General features: G+C 40.1%; 1 protein-coding gene across 8 annotated transcripts in view; it reads right to left on the bottom strand.

Annotated features, from left to right (window-relative positions):
- The window catches only part of ctnnd2a (catenin (cadherin-associated protein), delta 2a), a 278500-nt gene that overhangs the window by 69709 nt on the left and 187700 nt on the right, over positions 1-21091 (bottom strand). For all 8 annotated transcript variants that reach the window (XM_067578419.1, XM_067578413.1, XM_067578414.1 and 5 more), the window contains 2 exons: positions 13573-13705; positions 4985-5198 (listed from right to left, as the gene is read on the bottom strand). In XM_067578419.1, coding sequence (XP_067434520.1) covers positions 4985-5198; positions 13573-13705 — 347 coding nt within the window. The remainder of the gene's footprint in view (positions 1-4984; positions 5199-13572; positions 13706-21091) is intronic.

Here is a 21091-nt window from a genome sequence, read left to right on the forward strand (position 1 = left end):
CGCGGCAGTGGTCAAGCAAGGGGAGGTGAATGGCGGTAGAGAAAACAAAGCCCGTGAATGAGAGAAATAAAACGTTATTTTCTGATTGTTTCATGGCGATTACATTCTAAGGCACAAATAAATAACCATCAAACACTCAACAGATGATTTACTGTGGAGACAGACGCTCTTTGTTTCAGTTTCATTTCCCTCCTCTGCATTTCCTCTTTTCATTCATTCATTACATCCAACTCATGCAGCAGTAAATACAAAGAAAAAGACAAATCTGTGTTGTTGCTTGCCCAAGTGTTAATATAGTGTCTCTAAATGCTGCCATCATTTTTAAATTCCTCATGGGTCTAATTTGCATGATCTACCTGGTTCCTCAGATGTGGGGGAAACGCAAAAAGGACTGCACTACAGGGACTTAAAGTTCCAAGTTTAGTCCCTGAGATTAGTTCTCTGGGTCCAAAGTACCTGGAACCTTTGGTGGAAATGGGACTTTAGATAGAATTTCCGTGTGTGTGTGTTTGTGCAAGATGACTCTTTATAAAAGTCAGAGCTCAAAATATGATGCAGTATGACTTGCGGTGCACTTAATTCTTTTGTTAATCTGCTTACAGACCACACACACATAAATACCCACTCCATCTCCAAGCTGTGCTTTTAATATCTTAGTCTCTGCAGCACTATAGTGATATTCTTCAAGGTGCCAGACTGTCGCTTTACACTGAAAAAAAAAATCTGAGTGGATGTAAATTTAACATAATTAAATCTGTGATATGAACAATCAAAAATTAAGTTTGTAACATTACATGAATATATCTAAGTTTGAAGTTAATCTGCATTTGTTCAAAACACATTATGCATTTTTTCTTTAACAAGATGCATTTACGTAATCCCAGTCAATCTTCTTAGGTAAACCCACACAACTAACAATGATCTTATTTTATTTACTCTGTTCCAATATAATGTGAAGTGGGCGGAGACGAGGGGTATTTTCCCCGTTGTTTTCCCCCACTTGGAATTTTACTTTTAAACAACCACAATATTACTGAACACAGAATCCCAGGAGTCTACTGGATAAATACAAAATACTACAGGGTTTTGTTATGGCCATCACTTCTAAATGCACCAACTTTGTTTCTGAGAAATCCTGTTTTCCTGTCCATTCGGTATGTAGTATTTTGATTAAGTTCCTATTTTGCACAAAGAAGCAGCAAAGGAGACATCAAGGTGAAATCTTTAAGTATTTTAACTGATTTGTACCAGTGTTTTTCACATATAATATATTTAGTCATTAAAACGCCCTTGAAACTATGTTTTGTCCGCTTTTTTACCAAACTAAACGTAGAAGTAAGTATAGCTTGTTAACTTAGGTGCCTTGGATTCTGGTAGGCATAAGCTCAAGAAGAAAGAAAAAGGTTGATAAAGGTTTGATGGTAAAGGTATATTAACAAGTTCTTAGTTTGGTGATATAGGTAAGACTGTGGAGATGACAGTGGACTTAAGGAGACACCCCTCAGCACTGTTCCCCACACAACATCCAACAGCCCTGTGTCAACTATGGAGACCTTCACATTTCTGGGAACTATCATTTCTCAAGACCAGAAGTGGGAGACCAACATCAGCTCCATCCTCAATAAGACCCAGCAGAGGATGTACTCTCTGCGGCAACAAAGGAAGTATGGTCTGCCACAGGAGCTGCTGAGCCAGTTCTACGCCGCAGTCATTGAATCCGTCCTGTGCACATCCATCACGGTCTGGTTCAGAGCAGCCACAAAAGAGGATAGGAACAGACTTCAGCAAACAGTGAGGACAGCAGAAAAAAATCACTGGTGCTCCCCTGTCCATCCTCCAGGACTTGTACTCTTCAAGAACCAGGAAAATCAGGGCAAGGAAAATCATTACAGATTCCAAACACCCGGGACACAACCTTTTGCAACTCCTCCCCTCCGGCAGGCGCTACAGAACCCAGTATACCAAAACTACCAGACACAGGAGCAGTTTCTTTCCTCATGCCATCACACTCATAAATAGCTGACCAGTATCATCTGCTATACCATAGCTACTCTTATTCTTCAGATAGTCATTACACCCTGCTTCACATCTCCAAATACTGTATTGTAAAAATACTCATATATCACAGTTTCATTCCCATACATGATGCACATTATTGTTGTTTGCACTACCACATGCACTTGCACTGTTTGTATATTGTTTGTCTTAAATACAATCTGTATATTGCTTGTGTATTGTATATTGTCTAGTAATATGTGCATGGTCTGTATAATGTCTGTATTGCTTGAGAGCCTACATTATTCCTCCCTCCCTTCAATTAGTCAGTCCACCTTCTCTTATTTTCTTTTATCACCCATACTAATCACTGTTATTTGCGTTGTTGTTTGTCCTTCTCAATTCCTCACTCCTTTTCTTCAGATAGTATTTCACCTTCTACAATATCGACAGCCTTTGTGAGGAAAAGAAGTCATTACATGTCCTTCCTTTCCATTCTGTCGTGTTTCCTTCTTCCATCCAGCCAGGGATAGTGGTGTCAATGCAAGTGAAAGGTCTGGAAAATATAACACTTTCCTACTTCCTTCCTTCTTTCCTACCTACCTCTCCCACATCCTCACTTTTTTTCCCCCTCCACTCTCTAGTGGGCTGTTATCAGTATTTGAGGGGTCTGTAAAGGGAGAGACAAAACTCCTCGCTGGCTTGCTGGCTGTCATTGTTGTGATCCACCGGGTCCCCTTCTCCTCGGAGAGCTAGCGACCTATGGGGATGTGTCTAGGGATGGATGTTTGAGTGTGCTTGTGTGTGCTTGAAGATGAGAACAATTGGGTCAGAGGCCAAATTGAACATGAGGGGGCCGCACTGACTTTATCTCAGTATTTGGTGTGTAAATGCCTGTGCAGGTTATGTGTGTTTGTGTGTCTGTTTATATCTACGTCTGAGTGTGAATGAGTGTGATTGTACTTTATCTTTGGAAATGTCCAATCCTCTTGTATGAGCCTGCACATGTCTCTCTTATCTAAAGGCTAACCTGCTGCAACAAAAGGGGGTTTTGTCTGAACATAGACATAGAAACAATGGTGATATAAGTATAGATACACACAGGCAAGCTCAGTGTGATACAAGACATTGAATCACATAGAAAATCAGCATGCATATGGATAAAGGAGAGAGAGGAAAAGTGTTAAGTGGAAGAGGGGAGGGCTACGAGATACGTATGAGAAATTAGATGACAAAAGAGGAGAGGGCAGTAGAGAAGAAGAGAGACAAGGACTGGCTCTCTTCTGTTCTGTCAAGGGAGCCATTGTGCATGCTCTTAACTTGCCATGGAGAACTACTCATTAGAACATCTGCTAGCATTCAGCGCTCCACCTATCACAGGTCATTTCATATGAATTGTAGTCAACTATTATTTTAGCCTGTCTGATGCTTGTCTGCATAGACATATCAGAGACACTGATAATTACTTGCTGAATTTCATTAGTATCAAAGATTTTAACGTTTATAGACACATATGCCAAAACACAATTCACTCGGTTCATCATTATTACCTGTCCTGAGGCTGCAGAATCAGTGTCATACAGGAAAATTACAGTAGCTGCACACTGAGCTAACATGTATGCTTGAGGTGGTGTATGTCTGCATGTGTGAGTGTGTGCGAGTGTGTGTTTATATGACACAGAAGCGCTGTGTGCATGTGTTAGTGTTTACCGCAGCACTAAAGGGCTTCTAGTAGATTATTAAATTCTTAGTAGGAGGCATATTGCAAAATATTTCAGGAGAAATGGAGATCAAATTATATCAACTCATGTAATTTCTGTGTGTTCAGGTGGGTGTTAAAATTCAATCTATATATCTTTCGCCTGCATAATATTCACTGCACATCTGAGTGTTTTCGCATGAGTGCGTGTGTGTGTGCGTGTGTGTGTGGATGTGCTCTTCTAAGTTTGCATGTGTGGGTGTGTGCACTGCTGTGTGAGTGTGTGTCTCCAGTGCACTGGCTAACTTGTACTGCTCACACCTCTCAAGGCTAAAGGGAGACTGACCAGTGATTGTAAAACACCACAATCGCTGGTAGGGACATGAATATAAGGTAGACCCATTTGTGTGATTGCATGCATGCACCCACGCATAAAACAAAACAAACAAACAAAAAAAGAACAGAGATAAGGAAGACATACTTTGTATTGCATTACAATTAACCATATGAAAACTACGTTAAAGAAGAGGACACATACAAAATTCTTCTAAAGAGAAAGAAATGTTTTGTCGGCTGCCTTCCCTATGCATTCTTTTGAGAAGTCATGCCTTAGTTTTATTAGTCTGTTGAGAACTCTGATTGAATATCAAATATCATTCACGGGGAATGTTATATTGTTTGGCATATGAAAGAACTCAAGAAAAACAGCCTTGGTTTCTACAGAGTGAATAGCATCCTTTTTTTTTGAAGAATATTCTTTCAGTGAAAGTTACCGTGAATGTATAAATTCTCCAAGAAGTAAAACCACTCAGCTAAAACAACTATTGGCACTGGCAAGGTCAAATGAGATTTGAATACGCTGCAGCTGTGTAAAAGTGTGTGTTTGTCTTTAGGAATATGTTCATGCCTATTATACGTATGTGTGCACATACTTGTATGGATGAGTCACGACTGAGCAGAGCCTCAAATGTTTTGGATTTACCAAATGCACACAATTCAAAAATGCCTAAAAAGTATAGAGTCACACAGCAGTCTACTAAATTCATAAAATAAAAGTATAACCAACAAAAAAATTTAAAAGAAAGAAAGATTTTGCACAAATAGTATGACAAATTCTTGCACCTCCACATCAAATTCTATCTACATAAATTTACAAACACATTCATACATATCCTTGCACCATTATAATCTCTGCTGAGGCCATAGAAGCAGAGTCATGCTGGAAAATAACTGCAGTTACACTGAATCGGATACATGCCAGAAAGTGTGAGTTTGTCATAGATATTGTACCTGTGACCAGCTCTCTGATTTCCACATCTGCAGTCTTCCTCAGCAGGCGGACTAAGGCAGGGATCCCTCCGCAGTTCTTCAGGGCCACTTTGTTCTCATCGTTAGCTTTGCCATAAACCAGGTTCCTCAGGGCTCCGCAGGCACTGCGGTGAACCTCGCTCATCCTGTGGTCCAGTAGGTCAACCAGCAGCTGGATTCCTCCCTGTCTGCGGATCTGAGGTGCAAAGACACTGTGTCAATGAACATTGTACTTGTGCTTTATACTTATACTAACGACTGTGCTTTCACAAAATCGCACTTAAAGGTCATGTGTGTAGAATTCAGTGGCATCTAGCAGTGAGGTTGCAGATTGCAACCAACTGAATAGCCCTCCCTCTTCACCCTCCCCTTCAAAGCGTGTAGATGAACATACAGTGGCCACGAAACTCACAAAAAACGCAAAAGGCCCTCTCTAGAGCCAGTGTTTGGTTTGTCTGTTCTGGACTACTGTAGAAACATGTTGGCACAACATGGTGCCCTCCGTGGAAGAGGATATAAAGATATAAAGATATATAGTTATAGATATAAAGAAGATATAAAGAGCTCATTCTAAGGTAATGAAAACACATTTTTTTTTATTTTCAGGTGATTATACACTAATTAAAACCTATTTATGAATATTATATTCCATTTCTGCCAAGTCCGTTCCACTAGAGGCCACTAAATTCTACACACTAGACCCTTAATTACACTGATGAGCGAAAGAAAAGAGCTGTGACACTTCTCTCACCCTGCATGTCAATCTTCTCTTTCTACATGTCTGTTTTTGCCTCCCTTTTTATTCTTACATGTATATCTGTGTTTCTTTCTTTTATTGTCTTTTTCAGGTCCTGCTGATAATAGCATGAATATAACCAGCTCTCCTTGTACTGTACATATGATGTAATATTTGCTTTGTAAATACCCACAAACGCACAAACATGCACACACACATAGAGTGAAAAACAAGCAAGCCAATCAGTGTAGATTTATGATTACATCCTGATTCTGTGAGAATACAAGGCAGACAGGACTGTTAGCCCAGTAGGGATCACAATGAGGGCACTTTGGTGTTACACATAATGCCTTCCCCCATGGTGCTACACATATTGCCTTCTCCCTATGGTAGTGCTTTTTAAACCCCCCCCTGCATTGCTTCTCCACCACAGGGATCTTCATCTGCCTTAGGGGGCCAAAGAGCTTAAAGTAGCCAGGGTTTAGTCCAATCGACAGGGGTGTAGTACTAATCACCAGAAACAGGCTGCTGTGATCACCAGGAGACAAGCGGGAACATGGATAGAGCAACCACTGTGTGTGTGTGTGTGTGTGTGTGTGTGTGTGTGTGTGTGTGTGTGAGAGAGAGAGAGAGAGAGAGAGAACCCATCTTTGATGCTTCCACTTTTATTCAATCTCTGGAGTACTGCAACAGGCAGAGTTACTCAGCCAGATAACTCGAAAAAACTTTTTCACAGTTAACTGCGTAATCAGGCTTCTTGAAACCCTCTTTTATTTTTCTGCGTGTTCTCCTCCAGACCTGGGACATTAGGTACTAGAAAACCATTCTTAGTGTCTGTTTTATGCTGCTGCACCAGATGGTTGGAGTTTGCCATACAGACAAGTTGGCAGGAACAGAAAAGTACACGAAAGAGACTTCCCAACCCTTTCCTGTAATTATCTGAATGAATGAATGGCAAACTAACCTTGCTCCATTGGCCGCACAATTTCCTCAACCTGATTTGCTGTCCCTCTTATGCCCTCCACTCCTCACCTCTGTTCCTCTCCTCACCTCCTCCCTCTGCTCCCCTTCCCTTCTCCCAAATGGATCCCTGCTCCTCTCCCCTCTCCCTCTTAATGTTTGTGTCACAGTTAATCTGTTATTCCATTAAAGCCATAGTGCTATTACTTTGTATTGCCTCTGAGCTACCTACAAGGCTTGCCAATACCTCAGCACCTATTCCTCTATTCCATGTAAAGAAGATTAGGAGCGCAGATTGATTTGTCTTTGTCTCCTGCTGTACCGTGGCGGCCACGGCTATTGGTAACCCATAGCGACAGCATTGCCGTGGTAACAGTTAGCAGTGGTGACAGCTGGGATTATGGGAATCAGAGGTGCTGCCGATGTAAAAGCTGGCAGCGGGATACACGGTTGACACATACATGGGACGGTGGCATGTGAAGCCTAACAAGTGTGTATGAGTCACCACATATGGAACGTCAGAACTAATCAGCAGCACACTGTAGACAGTTTACTGCTTGCATGTGAGTGAACAGACAGCAAAGATGTGTCACACCTTTAAACCGTTCATGCATGTACACAGTCTGGCAGGCATACACACATGCAAGGGATTTCTTTTTTTTTACCATACTCTTTGCCTGAGGCTAACTGCATTTTAGAGCCTTTCAACCTTTGGCTAATTGAGTTCCTGGCCTTAGGCTAACATTTCCCTGTGGGGCCATTCTAAATTGGGCAAAACATGGTATTAACCTATGGCTACCTAATATTGTTCTGAGGCAGGGTCACATCAACAGTAAGATTCACCAGTGAGAATCTACCATGACAAATACACTACAGATTTTACTCTGTTGTTTAAAGAGTAAGGCAACAGAGAGAAACATAAACCGCTAGTCTTCACAGCAGGGGACAGGGAAAGTGCTGAATAATCCTAATATGCAAGTATGTGTTTGTATGTGTTGGAGTGTGTTTTATTGGAAATTGAAAAAAAAAACATCAGATATTCTTGATTTACAGAAAGTGTTGCATTATGGATTGTTTTTAGCCTTATTGTTGATAGGCTAGCAAGTTTTTTCAAGTCCGTTTATAGTGTATCTTTTAGAGTCAGTCGAAAAAGTGTCCAGGAAGCAAAGCTCAACCTACTGGAATTCTAACGGCTCATGTAACGTGTTTTACTGGCACAGAGGAAATAAATTACTGACGAGTGGAAACGAGTCAAAAGCACCTCCCAGCGTCGACTGCAGAAACACACCGGGGACCAAATCCTCTGTCAAGTAGCCAAGAATGGTCTGTATCACAGATGAAGGGGAGCTCAAAAATGCTAACTGCCAGAGAAAATAATTTCTACTGCTTCCAAGAGCAAGACAGCAGAGTATGTGAGTACAGTATATGTAACTGATACACAAGCTACATGACTTATGTTAAGCTTTAATGGAAGTACTTTATGTTGTACTTTTACATCTTATAATCAGGGTTGTCTAATATTCAGAACAATACAGTTGATTGTTTTTTCTCCATGCGAATACTACATCATAGAGTGTCTGTGAAAAACGTGAGAATCAACATATCTACTCCAAGTACATGACACCTGGACTGAGGCACCTTAGCATATTGTTGCAACATGGACATAATTGACACTTAGGGGTTCAATTTTACAGTGATCACAGAAGAAAATTGTACATATGCAGTATGCACTGTGTAAGAAAGGAGAAAAGCATGCAATATGATTGTAGTATTTGCTATGGATCATTCGCTGCGTCTTTCTCATCTTTCATGCTGATGTCTGTTGAACAGATATTCACAGCTTGCAGATTTCACTGTCTGGAAATCTGAAATCTGATTTTAACCATACTGACTTTGCCTTCTTGGGTACAATCAACTGTAAACAGAGGGAATATACCTTCATTATAACTGCAATAGAATTTGGTTGAGTCTCCAGCACCTGTAAGACCCTTGTATTTGTACTGTACTGTATAATCAAGCAGCCAGCCTCACTGTAAAAAATGAAAATGATAAAAAAAAAAAGGTGGGAGGGGAAGAAATTAAAGTAATTGATACAAAAATAAAGTGGGAGAGACAGAATTTATGAGGGTGTGAAATAACAAAATGGATATGTGTAAGAAAGAGAGAAAGGGGAGAGGGAGAGAAATGACAGAGAGTCAGGGGGCACGTTCTTCTCCCTTCAACCGGTCTGTTGGATAAATGGATATCGACAAGGCTGCTACCCAAAATGAATTACTGATGTGGCTGAACTTTAATCTGACACAATGTGTGTGCTTGTGTGTTGGTGTACATAATTGGGATGCATGAGCTGACATGTCTATGTGCATGTGAGTATATGTACTGCCTATGTGTAGTATAGGTGACTGCTTGCACATATGCCTGAAAGTATGTGTGTGTGTGTGTGAGTGCTGTTTGTGTGTATCTGTCTAGAGCAGCTATAAATGATGCTGAAGATGAATTTGCCAAGCTGTCTCTGTGGTCAACTGTAATCTGAGCTGAGGCCAGACCTCCATCTGCCCTGCCACAAACATACACACACACACATACACACACACTCTATATATCTCTCGCTCTGTACATCTGATAGGACGCAAGCATATATGGAGGCACAAAACATGAATGCATGCACATATATGATCCTAACTGAACATTAACATAACACATGAGCTCTAACATACCCAAATACACACATCTCTGATGAAACAGGTAAATGCACAAATGCACACACACACATATCTGCCATCCAGGGACAAATTGCTGCGTTAATCATCCCCTCTCCATGCTTCCAAAACAGACTGCATTCTTGTCATCTGATCCAAGATAACAGACAGCAATATTCTCTTGTTTTTCAGTTTCTTTTCCTTTTCTCCTTCTCTCTCTTTCCCTTTCTATCCCTCTACGTGTGTGTGTGTGTGTGTCTCTCTCTCTCATTTTCCTCTGTTCCAGTCTCCCTCCCTCTCTTACCCCTGTAGAGTATCTCTTTAGCGATGAATAGCAGCCATGTTGTGGCTGTATTTAGCCGCTCAGTGTGTCCCCTGCCATCTGTGTCTGTCTTTAGATCAGTGCTTATAACAAATAGTTGCCATCTACATTCATAATGCACATTAAATGAGATGGCCAATTCCTGATAAAACAGATACACACATACAAGCTGTGTTAAGTCTTTAACTGAAAATCGCCCTTTGTGCCAATTTAAATAACATTCTTGTTTCATTACATTATGAAAAAAAATCCCTTGTTCAATATCTGACATAGGCTTTTACTGGTCTGTTACTGTCTTTTTATGAAAGCAATAAGACACTAGAAGTGGTGTACAGTGTCTTTTAGAACAGCTAAGAGGGTTATAAGCACACCTCTGGGCAGCTCTAACATCACAGGATATCAGATGCTCATAGCGTATTGCTTAAAGATATCCATCTTGGAGAAAGAAAACCTTGAGGTGACTTTTCAGTTTCTTGGAAATATAGGGAGTGTTTTTGTACTGTCAAGTATTGACTTAAATTAGTATCATTGGATTCAATTTGTAGTAATTATTATTTTGTGAGAGTAGCTGTCAAGTTTTAAAATGGCATCTTTGGTTTTAGAATGAAGCATTGATGAATAAATAATGGATAGAAATACAAATAAATAACCATCAAAAGTTTGACTGTGTGTGTTCAGTGAGTGTTAACATGAGTTATTTTCTGAACAACGGAAGACGCAGCTGTGAAACTAAAACAAGAGGGAGCAGAGGTGCTGCAGGACAAAACTATGATACGTGACCTCCAATCCCATAACCAGGCACAGATGATCTGCTTGTCCTTTAACAATGAAATTATCTGTATGGTCTACCAAGTTTTGGCAAAAGAAAACAAAAGGCATGAACTGTCACTTTATTATATAATCTTCTCTGACATCTGCTTTGTTACGAATCCCTGGGTTATAAAGCTGTCAAGTTACTTGCCAATGAAATGCATAATCAACTGCTGCTGTCAACAGTTATTTTTAAAACAGGCAAGCTAACAGATTTCACACACTCACCGGAGTCAGTAAGCACTGCTTTTATAACATGTGGCATGTAGAAATTAACAATCACTAGAAGGCAATTTGTCATCCCCTTAAGATATCTGAGTCAACCATGGTGTCATACATTCAAATAAAAAATCAAACAAATCATGAGGATAGGAAATATAATTTACACTTAATATGAAATATTACAATGACAAATGTTGGCTACATTACTTGTTTGCCCAATCCCTTTGCAAAAATAAACTTGATTATCAATTAACTTGCTCAAGGAGCTATGGTAATACAACTGGATGCACATTTCATGTGAGTTAGACAATAAAAAGAAAACTGATTTCAAAAAAATCAATTAACAAAGGGAATTTGTTCTTAGTTTTTGTAATCTTAGTAGCCTTAATCAATGGAAGACCTATCTACATTAAATTGTTGCCAACAGCAAGGACCAGGCCTGAGAAGTTGATAGTTGGATGAGGAGAAGAAATAATCATTACTGAATTATAACAGAACTCTATTAAATTAATGTAATGGAGTTCCCCTTAATAGACACAGCCAAAGAGCAGAGGTCACTGAGTGGGTCTAACCTACAGACAATCCGACTTTATTGATACCACTCTGAATTAATAAAACATAATCTAATTGCTGCTGGTAGCAAGGGAATTCAAAGTCTAATGTTTTTATAAGAGATGAGTATTATATTTTACCATCTTAATGTCCCTGAATATGTTTCTGTAGTCTTGTTAATAGAGTGAAAACAGCCATAGGAACATTTATTCTTCAACTCTGGAACTTGTTGAAAAGAAAACAGCTCTGTCACAGCCTTGAAGATCTAGCAAGATACCTAAGAGGTACACTGAACAAAAGGGGCATTTTATTACATTTAGCACGCATGTTGAGGGAACATCAATAGAAAAAAAAACAAGTACTATTTACAGACTCTCTTATGAAGGCTATAAAGTTTCTTTTAAATTTTCTTTGAAGTTTAATGACTACTGCCAGAGATATAAGGAGGATTAAAGAAAAAGATGTTCAAGATGTTCCAAGACAAGCGCCATCATTAATGTGATGCTTCTACATACATACATCTGTGTTAAGGTCTCTTAGGGTGATCAAAGGTTATGCTATAACAGGTGCTGTTGAGTTTTAAAACACTTCAGAAATAACAGAGAGGAAGCAGAAGTATAGTTTTCACTTTCAAATGTGACAAGAACATTGACATTGCCAAACTGTGTGAAGAGAAGCACTATTATACTGAAGAAAATAAAGCACAAACACTATTGGTAACAGTTAGGGGGACATGGGTTCATTGTTCTCTTCCATGGGTAACAGGGCTTTAAGATGAATGATATCCTTATTTATCATAACAAAACAAATTCATTTCTCCCACCGCAGTATAAAAGCACTGCCAAAAAGATTAGTTTCACAATATCTCCATTCATTCTAACAAAAGCATCTTTGACGAAATTAATATCCCGTATCTGGCTTAGTGATCGTCTGTTAAGTTTGTTTTTCATTAAAAACTATTTAAGAAATATTGTTGCAGGCGCATTTCTCTGTGTGTCTTATTATATCATCATTCACATGCTGTATGTTGTCTTTGTAAGTATGTGTGTCAAGTGTGTGCATGTAAATATATGAGTGTGAACGCCTACTTTTATTTGATATGTTGTGAAGCATCAATTTTGGCTGGCTGATATCTCTTTCAGATTTAATTTGTGTAAATAGTGTTTAGCAGCGCCTTGGGCCTTGAGCGAGACAATCAAACAGACTGATGAAGGCAGGCCAAAGCATCCACTGTCAATACACAGTTGCTATTTTCTCCATTGTTGAACACCTCCATTCACGCAATAATTACAGCCATTACAAAAAACATGAACACTTTCTTTCAGAGCTGCTCGGATGTGGGAGTGAAAGCAGAATGAAGTGTGATGTTTTTGTATGTAAGTGCGACTGCATTTTCATATGTATATATGTGCGTGTGTTTGTGTGGGTGGATAAGTGGGTCGGTGTGAATGAAAAGTAACTGTGTCTACATGTTTACATGTTTAATTGCCTGCATTTCCCGATAGTTATTTTTCATGTCTCTGCTCTGTTTTTTTTCAATTTGCTTCAAGGATTGCATTTTTAGGTGTGTTTGTGTATGTGTGCGTGTCATGCTAGTGTGCATTTTAGGAATGTGGCATCACTTTTCAATGAGGCTGCGGTAGCATCTATCGACCGATTCTATTGAAATTAATTTCATAAAGAAAAAAAGAATCAACAATGCCCTCACCTGCATGTACTGGTAAATTGATTCTGAGAGTAATATCGAGTGGGGAGGGTTGTGTGTGTGCGTGTGTGTGTGTGTGTGTCGAGGGGCATTTGAAGAAAGAGAAAGACAGAAGACTTTCTGTATCTGTGAGTGTGAATGTGACTGCACATGCCAGTGTGCTGCTAGCCTTATTAAAGGGATTTTTAGAGAGTTCCAAATGGGCTTCCTTCCACAATTGCTTTTGAGAGACAAACTCATGACTTTGGGACTAATTGGAAGTTTATTGCCACTATAGATGCAACTCAATAGAAGGCACGGCTTAGGGATGGAGATTGCGGCACGCTTTCTCATGCAGAACATCAGTGTGGATCCAGTTAGATGAGGCACTGTTCCTTGAAATCCAACAGTCTGAGTTGTTTTGACCGCAGCTTATAGGAAAGTAATCCCTTGGTTTCTTATACACACCTTTTTATGGCTATTATCATCTAAATTACAAACCTTCCCTTCTCTACATCCTCTATCTTAAACAAATACTCACATAATACTGAAAACACACACACACACGTACACATAAATACAAACCTCAGCTTTGATCTTGTTGTCTCCAAAGCAGAGATGCTGTAGGTAGGCTGCAGCATTGGACTGTACCGATGGGAACTGGTGCTGTAACATCTGGATCACCTCTGGCAGCTCCGGATCTCTCCACCCAAACTCTCTACAGAGAGACAGACAGACGGAGACACTTTGATTCCTTAAGAACCTTAACAAAGCACCTCACCCAAAGACAAGAGATTACCTGAAAGAAGTCCAAAAAAAAAAATCACAGACTGCCTTCCCAACATACCCAGATTCATTTTCATAGGTAAAAAGTATAAACAGAGAAAGACAGACAGATAGATAAAATGAGAGAGTATAATGAGAGAAGGATTTAAATGTCAATATCGATTTTGTTCTGTTTTCAACCAAAGAGCTCTTTCCTTATGGGAGAGAGCTCTACAGGCTAAGCACAACACATCCTCATAGTTAAATGACCAAATAGGTCAACTCACCATGCACTCCAGAGCGGCCCATAGGAGTTTTCTAAAATGCAGCTTTCCAAAACCGTTACAAATCACTGTTAAATAATAATGATGTTTTTTTGGTGTGACAACACAGTGGTTAAGGTCTGGTTAGGTTTAGACACAAAAACCACTTGGTTAGGGTTAGGGAAAGATCATGGTTTGGGTTAAAATGGTAACTTGAAACATGGTGTAGATTCAAATGACTGCTTCTTCAAAGGTAGGTTACCTTCGTCATCATGGCAACAGTAAACACCGTGACAATTGTAATTATGTTTTTTAAAAAACTGTCCCAATTCGTGGTTGGAAGCAGGACACAAACAGCAGCCTCCTGCAGCTAAGTCCATTTGCCAGTTTGCCATCTATCTATCTAGCCATCCACCCAATCCAATACCTATAATTATGGAAATTTGTCACCTAACATAGACATCATCTGAACTGTGTTACTTCTCTGCATCATAATTACTACAGCTGCTAGATGGCGTTTGTCACTCTTAATGTAACTATAGGTTGTTTTTGACTACTGAATTTATGATCTATATTGTTATTTTTCTTGGGAGGATGGGCTAGCAAAGCAACACAGTGTGACAGAGACAATGCAAATCACACACTGAATGCCCAATTGCCAAAACATTATTATTTCCACCCATCACAGGCACAGGAAATGAGCGGGAGTGAAGATGAGGCCAGCAGGTTAAGCAAATGGTGTCCATGAACATTTTGACAAACAAACGGGGAAAAATTGGGCTCAAGCTGTATTTGAAAATAACTCAGGAGGAGTTGGGTTTTCCTTGAGGAACTGTGCAGGGAATCTTTGAAAGTCTGTCAAATCCGTATAGCCAGACGACTCAACATATAGTGAGTTTTAAGTATGGCAGTGGTAGTCACCATGGCAGACAAAGACAAAAGTGCCACTGACAAAAGCTCAGAGAAGATCCAAAGAAAAATAAAAACAGGTGGCAGTTTTGTCTGTGTACTTTGACTGATGTGATTTTATGTGAAATGTAAAATGCAGAGCAAAAGGACTATATAGATGAATATTTATGATCAAAGTGGTTGGCAAAAATGAGGATTGTAGAGATTACCACCTTGAAGAGCAAGTTGAGGAGCAAGTGCTTATTTTTGCACTTGGTATATATCTGTTTGAGGCCATTTAATCTCTATAAATAGATATCTGCATATGAATGCAGAATCTGTAGGCAAGGGACAATATTTTGGGATTAGAAGCGTTCTTTTTTTTTCCCCCGTTCCAGCAATTTTCTATAAGAACATGCTTAGGTTGCTTGCAGGTAAACAGTCCATGTGGGGAGTGAAAGAGGTGGAATGCATTCGCCAAAATATTGTCTGGACCTAAAACACCTACATAAAGTATCAATGTTTGTATGGTTTTAAACTGTTCACTGAGTGTAAACTGGCTACTTGTGAAACAATCCAGTTGTAGATGTTGTCTTTCAACTCCAACTCCATTCTCACATCTCATGTTGCTAATCAGACTGTAAACAATGACCAGCACATGGAAGAGGAAATCTTGACCTGGATATCCCTGATCCATTATCCAGATATCCGCTGGCTACACGAAAACCCCCGAAATATTGGCCGTTGCCCCCAGAGGGTAAATCCTCATCAGACGATAGCCGATGGGTTCTGAGATTGGTGCCCGTCTGCATTGTCTTGATGTAATGAAACAATGCAAGCAAGTTATAGTAATAGAAATAAAGCGAATTTCAGAACAACCATGAATTCAAACAGGCCCAGAAATTCTTTCAAAGAATTGCACAACACAGCATTACCACTGCCCGCATGCTGTCTGCAGTGTGAGAGGTGTGAGTTATGTTCAATACTTTCTACCATTAGGAGTTAACACTCCTATGAGCACACTGGACAAAGTGAAATAAATGTTTTGTCCCTTGGTAATACCCAGGAAATGGTCTCCTTTATTGTATTATCCCCTGCTGATAATTGTTTTGCTACGGTCCCCAAATGAGGAAATTATGAGCGTGTGAGTAAGTGTGGGCGACTGTGTGTGTGTGTATGTGGATGCACATGTGCGCATCTACTGTAATATTTTCTCCAATAACCACTATGTAAACTGTTTCTCTGACCCCCCTCCTCCCTTTCCCTCCCTGAAACTGTCAACTCTCAATGTGATCTGAAGAAAACCTACTGTATGTTGAAATTTTGTGACTCCCATTGACTGTGGTATTTGAGGATTGATTTTGTTGTTTCTGCCGTCATGCTCACTGTTCTGTGCCAAAATGCGGCTCACTGTAATCTCCATCAAGTTATCGTGAAAAACGTTGATTTATTTTGCCTCCTAGCTCAGCAGCCCCAAACATGAAAATGTGTAAATATTGACCTGCCTGGGGAGTTAAAATTGATGGGGTAGAGGATGTGTATGTGCGTGTGTGTGTGTGTGTCTGAAGTTTTTGCACCAGAAAATGAAGCCTCAACACCGTGCTCTCATCTCTGTCGGATCAAGAGAATGTGGTCTATGAAACATCTGTGAAAAGCAGAGCATTCACGGGGAGTAAACATGGCTCTCAAAGATAAAGCAAGCTCCAGCGTGGACGGCTCTTTATCTGCCGAATGATAAGTGTTCATTCAGCCAGAAAGCAGGACTGAAGGAGGGAGGTAAAGGAGAGATAGAGAGACGGAGGAAAGGGGAGGGATTCCCAAGGCATTTAGGGGATTTAGGAGGAGAGACCCTCAAACAACGCTCCTTAAATCACACAGCCAGATACCATCAGGGCAGTTTGTTTGTTTACGTGTATGTGTATGTGTGTGAGTGTGTGGCAAGATTAAGATAGGATCATGATGTGTGTTTATGTGGACACAATTGCCTCTCCGCCTGTTTGTCTCTGTGTGAGTTTGTGTCTGTCAGTGTCTGTGTGTGTGTGTGTGTGTGTGTGCACGTACTTGCAAGTGTATTCATATCCATCTGTGTCTGGACTTCAGTGTATGTATCTGACAATGTGTTAATATGCATGATTGCGTGTGTTTTGAGAGTGTGTGTGTGTGTGTGTGTGTCATACATCCCCTCCAGCCACCCAGCTCTGTCAGTGTAGTTAATAGAAAGCAGAGTGATCTGCTGATAAGATAAGCATCATGGCTCGCCATTAATTAAAAACCCCTGATAGGGAGAGAGACAGAGTGAGAGGAACAGAGCAGGGGAAAGAAAGAGTGAAACAGAGTGAAACACAGAGAGAGAATGAGAATGAGAAGGGTGAGTTAAGGGAAAAAACCAGAGCATCTGAAGGCACCTGTGGGTACAGCAGGCAAGAAGAAGCTGGTAGGAGACAGAAAAATAAAAAAAAAAGGGATACAGAAAGAAGAAAACAACCCTCAGATAAGATGCCAGTCATGTCAACACAGGTGCTAATGAGAGCTACAGCCCCGGTAGACGCATCGCCAGGCGACAAGCCAATGACGTGAAACAGCGGGATGCAAACAGAGAGAAATATAACCCGCGTAAGGGAGAACTGATCAAAGAGGTAGTGCCAACAAAACTGCAGGGTTCATGCTAAATACCCACACAGCTTTTAAAGAATCTGCAACACAATATGTTGCTGCTTATGTGCCATATTCTTTATGCTATTTTATTACTTTATGTCTAGTGTGGTAATAAATGCAACAGAGTACAATTTGTTAACATGTAGTTTGTTTTTCTTTTTTTACCTGAGCTACATGTTCCTGATACGACAAATTAGGTGGCACCTTTGCAGCACAGATCCCCATTCCTGGTTAGACTGGTTACTTTGCCATTTCTTGAGGCATGCGGAGGCGTGATGCAGCGAAATACTTTCAATGGAAACAATAGATATGGCAGGAGAGCAGTCTGACATACTGAGAATAAAGGCAGGTGGTGAGGGGGTTGGGGAGGGAGGGAGTGGGGAAGCAGAGACAGAGTGATATAACTGGGACAGAGAAAAAGACTGCTGTGTGATGGTATGGCTTTGATGCAGAGACACACACACACACACATATGGGGGGGTGGGTGGGGTAGGGAGGCGAAATGTGATAGAAGAGTACAACATATAAAAATACAAGGATTATCAAAGGATTTCTTTCTTTTCATAAAACTTCTCTTCATCTCTCTCTTTTCATGTCCGGGTCTCACGGGACCCCTGAAATTCTGAAATCACAACCTGACCACTGACGTACAGTACAGCAATACATCTTCCTATTGTTGCATCGTTCATTGTCATGTTCTCTGTATCCCTGAACTCATACGGACAAAATGGCAGAGGCAGAGTGTGGATGCATGATTGATGTAACTCAGTATGTCATAAATAAAGACAAGGCTAAAAAAAAAAAAAAAAAGATGAGTGCCACTGAGTTATGAAGTTTAGTGTCTCGTGTTCATGAAAGAGTCAAACTAACTGCCTGGAAAGGCAGCTGAGTGGAATGGCCTTGGACATAGTCACTACTATAAGAATTTTATATATAAATATATTTATACAATCACCTGTCACGGGACATACAATACATTACAGGAATACTATGGTAATATAAACTGGGTGATATCTCTCTCTTGCTTTGCACAACACTAAAGATTAGCCAGTAGAAAAGTATGCAGTACCTGCTTTTCATATTTATTGTTCAGTTTAAGGTTTTGTAACTCTTACAGAAGTGTCCATCCCACTGGAGAGCCCTTGAGCAACAGCTTCAGAACTGTCACTCTATAGCTGCCCCTGACCTTTATCTGATCTGATTCACTGCCTTCACAACCTCATATGGTGCATGATTATACACACAATTTTAAAAACTCAAGGGCACATGATTTGGATCTCCTAGCCCAAATCACATCCTTCAGCAGGGCCCCTATTCTATCCGGAGTGACAGCTCCACACAGGAAGCTTGTCCCGCTGGCCTTAATCTGATTGGACAAGGCCTGTCATGTCTGTTAACTGATTGGAGGGTCAGGAATGGAGGGACTGGCAGTGTGCATACCAAAGCAGATGCTAATTAGGACCTGAACATCAATCTTAATCACTGAGTTGGAATGGAGGGGGGCAGAGGAGAGAGTGTGTGGGAGGGAGAGATTGAGACTGAGAGAATTGAGGAAAAAAGTGGGATGAACAGCAGAAAGAAAGAAAATGCAATTTAGGTAATTTACTGCCTTGGTGATCAAATTTCTCCTGTTACTCTAGAGGAACTGAATAAAAGTTTGACTTTGACAGAGGAGCAAATGGCGCACTTTTCAAATATTGGTTATTAAATCATTCTAACAGTCTACAGTCAACTTATTCCTCTCATTTCCTCACATCTCAACCACATCTTCCCACAACTAGCCTTCTTTTTTATATCTTCTTTCTGTCTATGAATGCTGATAATCTACAGCTTGTGTATGTTGGATGTGAGTAAATATTGTGTTTCTATCTACAGTACTGTAGGTTGGATGTGCTGGTGTTTTATGCATCAGCCCCTCTGTGTATGTACATGCATATGTGTGTAAATGCTCCTCTTTGCATCCTCAGGTAGAGTACATTACTGAAGGTTACAGTAAGTCAATACAAAAAAAGAGACTTCAGCAATTCTACTGATAAACAGCACACAGAATAAGACATACGTGCAAATGCACAAACATTGACTCTAAGTGCAGTGCTGGGTCTCTTTAATTAAGTGCAACTTAATTAAGATGCTATCCAGGAAAATAACCAACACGGTTGATGTGCCCTACTGATAAATGCTTGAAAGTTTCTCTTTGGCATTCACAGCCAAGGCCACGGGATTCATCTCAGCTGCAGAGGGTGGTGATAGTAGACACAGGTAAGGATTTAATATGTATTTAAAATATATTCTACCTCACAAATTATGGTCATATATAATTCATTTCCATTGGTTAACAAAATATTGGTGGAAACATAATGTTACCTAGATGTTTCAATGTAAGAGGAAAGCTGTAAGTTAGCAGGTCAGGATGGACAGTGGGCATAAAAGGTATATGACTGTGACCTTGGAAACTTGGGTTGATATATATCTTTTTAAAGGGACATATCATGGTTTTTGTGATTTTCTGTGATTTTTATACTGTTATGATGTCAGATGTCAATGCTAAATATGGTCAAAGGTCCAAAACTTGAGGTTGATGTATATGAAAATGCTCCCTGAAAGTCAAAAGCCAGGACTTCAGCCTGCTCTGAACGCTTTGTTTGTAATGTTACCCCTACTTCCTTGACATTGTGTTTTGCTATAATGCATTATATATAGTAGATATATTACTGATATATTGATATGACCAGCTTTATCTTGTGTACAAAAAAAACATACATGCTATTATATCTCTTAGGAGCAGTTGCCTGTGTAGAGTTGTTACAAACAACTTGGCCTTTTACAACATGTTTTGCACATGCTCTTCTGCTCCACTAAATATTTTTTGTGTGGAACTCTGTTGTGGAAGAACACAAGTCCCAGCCACAGTAAAAGGGATCAATGAAAGGTGGGGGAAGAGAGAGGATGATGCACATAATACCCAGGCAGACAAATGGATAGATAGAGATGGCTGGATGGAACCTGGGATGGATCTCATCCAGAAATTAACAGTTGACAAAAAAAATCTGTGGTGAGTCAGCTGCAATGAAAACACCTCATCTTCTGTCATCATCCTCCTCCTCCTTTCATACTGCTACCCAGTTTGAGCACATGGAAATGACTCTGGTAATCAAAGAACACCTCTCTCTGTGGAAATAGAAAAGTGAGCAGGCAGTATTAATTCTACATAGAAGGTAAATCATAAAGAGAAAGACAGAAGAAAAGTAGAGAGGAGAGGAGAAGAGAAAAGAAAATGAGAGGCCATGAATAAAAGCAACAGAACGTGTTGCAGAGAGTGCAAAGCAGAGGAATGATGAATGGGACGGACGGAGGAAGAGTAGATCACTTCTGTTCTCTAGCTCATCACTTCAATATGAGAAGCCACATGTGACTTTCTCCTTCTTCTATTCCTCCACATACCATCATCCCTGTTTCTCTCTATCTATCTATCTATCTTAGATGAGTCTAGATTTCTTCCATCGGAGCCCAGGCAGCAACCACAAAGACGAAGA

Source organism: Thunnus thynnus, chromosome 21 (assembly GCF_963924715.1).
Source record: "Thunnus thynnus chromosome 21, fThuThy2.1, whole genome shotgun sequence".
NCBI lineage: Eukaryota > Metazoa > Chordata > Actinopteri > Scombriformes > Scombridae > Thunnus > Thunnus thynnus.